A 6,000-nucleotide genomic window follows, 5' to 3' on the forward strand; every position below is an offset into this window, starting at 1 on the left:
AATCTGTTTCTTATTCTGATAGGTGTTGATGCAATTGTCAGCCCTACAAAATCCTGCTCTTGTTTATGCAATTGCTTTTGGGGACTACTACTGATTCTCAAGCACAACTGCTTGCTGTTTCATGTCTCAATGACTATCCTGTTCGTGTTGATGCCCATAGAACTCTGAATTATTCCCTTGGCATTATTTACCCTGTGCTGCACATTGGTCTGATCAAGGCTGAAATCCAAATGTACCTCTCTGATCATGGTGTCATTGCCATCCATAGAGTGATAAAAAAGATTGGTGCCTCCTTAGTGCCCACATGTGCTCTCTTTCTCACCTTTGACAGAGTGGCGCTTCTGTCCAAGATCAAAGCAGGCTATGAAGTTATCACAGTTAAACTGTATATTCCGAACCCGATGCACTTTTACCTGTGTTGTCGTTTCACCCACACTCAAATGCTTGTTGACACTGGCCAAATGTGTAACCTGTGGTAGGGATGCATATGAGGGTAATAGTATGTCTCCTTCTCCATGCTATATCAACTGCAATGGTGACCATGCAACCTCCCCTCCAGATTGTCCTGTGTATCTCAATGAGCAGGCTGTCTAGGAGATCCAGGTAAAGGAAAAATACCTTACCTGGTCTCTAGAAAGTTATTGGCTAATCACAAACCCTGAATTCTACCATCTGTCACCTACACTACTGTTCTTGCTACCTCTTGCTCCATGAAGGACATTGTCACACAGACATGCAACCTCAGATTCAGCACTGTTGTTGTGAAATCATCCAGTGTCATGGTAGCATCACCATCTCCTCATCCAGCTGTTTAATAAGCCATCAAACTCTCACTTCATAGGAAGAAGTCAGCAGCTATACAACTGGCAGGCCAGAAAGGACAGAAGGAATTCTCCTGTGAAGACTTCCTACATCCCCTACATCCCTTCAACCAACCTGAGTCTTCCTTTGCTAACCAGAAAGGCTCAAAGAAGTCAAACAAATGCAAATGGTCTTCTCCTTCACCAACTTGGCGATTCTTTCTGACGGTGTCACCACATGATACCCTCACCCGGCCAAATCCATGTCATTGGTGTACACCACTAACCATCATGATTTTCTGTGCTGGGCTCCACAGGTCAACAGCAGAAGAAAACCGACACTTCTGCACAGTATTTGCAGCAGAGCTCTTTGTCCTGTATCAGGACATGCAGTACATCCGGTGGGTTTTTCAATTGCGTGATCTGCTCACTCTCTCTCAGCACCCTTCAAAGACTCTTTGAGCTGCACACTGTCCATCCCTTAGTACAACAGGTCCTGGAAAGTTGTCGGTTGCTCACTCTTGATGGAAACACTGCGATGTTTATGTGGGTTCCTGGTCACATTGGTCTGACAGGGAATGAGGCTGCTGATGCTGCTACCAAGAATGCTGTCCTCGTTCCTCAGTCCACTAGTTTTCACATTCCCTCCAATAATCTCTGTGTTGCTGTCTGTCAGCAGGTGGTGTCACTTTGGCATCACCATTGGCCCTCCCATCACAGGAACAAGCTCCAGGTTATTAAACCTCTCCCAGCACTTTGGATGACTTCCTCTTGGCATTCTCACTGTGAGGAGATAATTTTAATTAGGTTGTGTATTGGGCACTGTCTTTTTGGCCATCGCCATTTGTTAAGTTCTGCTCCCCACCACTTTGTGCACATTGTGCCCAACTTTTAACTGTCCATGATTTCCTGATGGAATGCCCTTCTTTTAACAGCTTACATTCCCATTTGCGTTTACCATCTGAGTTATATGCAGTTTAGGGAATGATGCATGGGCTGTCGACTGTGTTCTACTTTATATCCATCATAGCAGTAAGGCCAAGGCAATCTAATTTTTAGTTCTGGACCTCTGTTTTTTCTTTGACATATTTTATAGACCTTTCTCCATGTCCCTGTTTTTAACTGTCTTCTCTTCCATCAATTGAGATTGACGTGTAGCCATGTTTAGCTCCTCTCTTTGTCTTCTTGTTCTATAGTTTCAACATGGGTGCATATTGTTTTTGTGCCATAAAACAAAAAACAAAACCAAACTAACTTGTTCATTCAGTTGCCAGTTATTTTATAATCTTCAAGGGAATATTGTGTGTGTCTTCTGCTTTCTTTTACTGTAGATTTTCCAAAGCTGTGTTAATCTCTGACTCTAATATGGGATACCCTATGTCCTCCATATCAACTCTCATTTCTTCTTCCATCATGCCATCAAACAATTTCTCTTCCTCTTAGTGTCCTTCATGTACTCTTTACACCTATTCACTCTCTCATCTGCATTGAGCAATGGAATTCTCCCAACACTCTTCATGTTGATGCCTTTTGCTTTTAATTTCACCCAAGATTGTTTCTACTTTCGTATGTGCTGAATCAGGTTTTTTTATGACGTTTTCTTTTTTTTTTACATTCTTCTGGCAAAAATTTTGCTTCCCTGAACTTTCTATTTTTTACTCCCTAATGAAATACTGTTGGATCCCTTACTTTTTTTTAAAAAAAATTCGAATTTCCTTCTTTCATTGATTATTTGAAGTATTTCTGCTATTAACCAATATTTCTTCACAGTTAATTTCCTTGTGTATATTTGTCTGAACAGAACATAAATATTAAATGTAATGGACCACAAGCACATCAAGTGGGGTGGTAAGTTCTTAGTTGTGCGCAGTAAAGGGCTTACATATAATTTTAACATTTACACAGAAGATTGCCATCAGAACTGCTTACTTAGGATATTTTTATGCTTTGCTGTTTTATGGAATCATCTTTGTGGTACTCAACCACCAACAAAAAAATGTCGCTGCTCAGAGGAGAGCGATATTCACTCTGAGTAGCATTTACTGTTGTAGGAATCTGTCTCGGTATATCTTTCTTTTTCATGTTTCATTAATATAAAAGCTCTCTTTTTAAAACCAGTTGTGCACGTCATGGCAACAATATGAGGTTATGGAACATTGCCCTAATGGGTGTACTGAAAGCTCCAATCAGAGGAGACAATTGTGAGTGAACAATACTTCAATACGAGCAAACAATACCAAAGTGTGACTGTGCAGTCGCCTACATCACAGCACACCCAGTCCTTTGTTTATGGCACAGATATTCTTATTCAGTGCCCCTACTTTGTCTGCCAGTGGTGCTTATACCTCCGATCAATGCTATTGATGTCTGTATCACTAGACACTCAAACAGGACTTAGATATTAAGCAGACAAATTCCACCCGTGTGCAGAAAGGAATGACAATCTGTCACAAAAGTTTTCAATGCTCTACCAGCAGACGTTGTCATGCTCTTCAAACACTAAAACTCAGAGAAAATTTAAAGAATACTTGCTGTAAAATTCATTCTACTCAGCTAGTGATGTTTTTGGTGCTTATTGGAGTACATGTCATAGTTTTATTACAAAACTAGTATGTCCCATTAGATAGATCACAAATAAAAAGTATTTTTTGTTGTAAACACTCTATTCTGCAGAAAATTAGGGAATTATACTAATACCTTGTGGTATGTAAGTTCAACTATCTGTTTCCTCTTCTACAGATATGAGTTTATCCACTGACATTCTGGGCCCAACTCCTAAAATTACTCAGATTCACAATGGACCAATGATCAAAACATCCTGCATCCCAGGTCTGAACCCTGTCGCTGCTTCAATTTCAAATAAAAATCATTGGCAATGGCAGATGAAGATTTCTGGAATGAAGAACCACTTTGTCCTGCCAATGGCCTTTACACAGTGAGTGGAGGAGTAGACAGGCATTAGGCACCCTGTTACCCCTAGAATTTTAAAATGCCCCTAAAAGATGGAACAATGAGCAATGATCAATGACATAAAGATGCAGAAGGAAATGGAAGCCTTTGCATTAAGAAATACAGTTGTATCCATATGCAATGTACCTTGTAATTGATAAAGTTTTATGATAATTTCCCCACTGTAAAGATATTCCAGGTTAATTCTCCATTCAGATCAGTAGGAGGGGATTGCAAATGGGAAGCTATTCATGTGAAAAAGATTTAATAACCAGCAAAAAGGTTATATTCCATCTGCTACAATGTGGAATGTCAGAAGTTTGAGCTTGGTAAGGAAGCTACCAAATCTTAAAAGTAAAATGAAAGAGGCTCAGTCTAGTTATAATGGGAGTTAGTGAAGCACAGTAGAAAGAAGTAAAGGATTCCAGGTCAAACACAGGATATATCAATAGCAGTAAAATATGGTGTAACAGGAGTATGATTCATTAGCAACAGGAAGACTGAGTTACTATGAACAGTTCAGTGATACAATCTCTCTCATTGGAATCTCCAGCAGACCAACATCAACAACCATAGCTCTATTGTACATATTTACATCACAAGCAGAAGATGATGAAAGAAAATACATGAGACATTGAACGTGTAATTCAGAACATAAAGGGAGATAAAATACTAGCAATCATGTGTGCCTGGAACACTGTAGTGGGGGATGTAATAGAAGACCAAGTTTTGTCACAACATGGGCTCATTACCAGAAATGTAAAATGGGAAAGATAAAATTCTGTAGCAAATAGCTTGTAATTGCAAATACACTGTTCAAAAATCACATTAGGTGGTGGTTTACCTGGAAATCACATGGAGACATCTAACTGTTTTTGCTGGGCTACATCATGGTCAGACAGATTCCAAAATGAGATATTAGATTTTAAGGCACACCCACTAGTAGATATAGACTCATATCACTATTGAGGTATAATGGAGAGTAGACTTAACTTAAAGAGAAGAGTTAATAATAATGTGAAAAGAAGTGGGACAGTGTAGTACAAAGGAGTGAGGTGTGTTTGTTGTTCTCTAGCACTGTAAATACTGCAAAAATGAATATCAAAGTAGGCAGTTCACTTGAACACGAATGGATATCTCTAGAAAGAAAAATCACAGATGTTGGACAGACAAATATAGGTACAAGGAAATTAACTGTGAAGAAATATGAAATTGTGCATAAAGCAGTGTTTTTAGACATTCAGAGTACATTCACTACAGATAAATCAAGATTGTACTACAAATGTTGTATGGTTCAGCTAAGTACAATTTATGATACCAGTAGCTTCTCATGTGGTGCAATCATAGTTAGTTCCATGAATACAGAAGTGTAGTAAACTAGCTAAAATTATTTGTGAGAGCTAAAATTTCACATACAATGAGGTCTTAGCATTAAACAGTTTACATGTCCTTTAAAAAAGTTCAACAATGAAGCAAAAAATTGTAATTTTTACAGTTGTTATGGGATTACCTGAACAGTGAAAGCATGGATAAAAGGAATGAAGAATTCAATTATGATGGCTGGAAAACAGAAAATGTGAAGGTATTTATCTTAGTCATACTGATCCTATTTTTCATACCTGTTACAAACCTTTAGCCACAATTTTTAAATGTCTTGCTCTAAGGAATTTTTGTCTAGTATATTACATTACTGCTATTTGTATATTAAAGAAAAAATTTTCATACTCACTTCCTTATACTTTTCATTCATAAATAGCTTAAATGGAAATGGAATCTGAATTTTAACGCCACCTGTGTCATTGACTTAATCCACTTTACTGAAATGTTTCCATTTTGAATTTCAGGAAATCCCACAGCAAGTAAATACCAGTGATTGTGGTGTATTTTGTTGTGTATATTCAGACTGTATCTGTCGTAATGCTAGTTTCAACTTTTCTCAGGAGGACATGCCATATTTTAGAAAAAAAATAGCATATGAAATACTTTCAAAAAAATTGATGACATGAAAATGATAAAACTATTGTTCCATATACTGGTAGTGCATATGGTATTATCTTTTCAAAAAAATCCCATCTAATAGAAACATAAAAGGAATTTAAAATTCTGAACATAAAATTTTAATTTTTGACTGTGTATGGTTGAACGTGTTGTAGGATCTGCATAGAGAAGTCTAACAGGGTGTTATGTAATTGTGATACAACAGTGAATAGAGTATTATTTTGAATCTGTAAAATTTATTTTTCAGCTAGGA

General features: G+C 37.7%; 1 protein-coding gene across 1 annotated transcript in view; it reads left to right on the top strand.

Moving 5' to 3' along the window:
• The window catches only part of LOC126101240 (sentrin-specific protease 1-like), a 42,284-nt gene extending 36,495 nt beyond the window's left edge, over positions 1-5,789 (top strand). Inside the window, exons 7-8 of the mRNA XM_049911928.1 lie at positions 5,245-5,331; positions 5,594-5,789. Of these exons, the coding sequence (XP_049767885.1) occupies positions 5,245-5,331; positions 5,594-5,755 (249 nt within the window). The 3' untranslated portion in view covers positions 5,756-5,789. The remainder of the gene's footprint in view (positions 1-5,244; positions 5,332-5,593) is intronic.
• The last annotated feature ends 211 nt before the right edge of the window (positions 5,790-6,000 follow it).

The sequence above is a fragment of the Schistocerca cancellata genome, chromosome 9 (assembly GCF_023864275.1).
Source record: "Schistocerca cancellata isolate TAMUIC-IGC-003103 chromosome 9, iqSchCanc2.1, whole genome shotgun sequence".
Taxonomy (NCBI): Eukaryota; Metazoa; Arthropoda; class Insecta; order Orthoptera; family Acrididae; genus Schistocerca; species Schistocerca cancellata.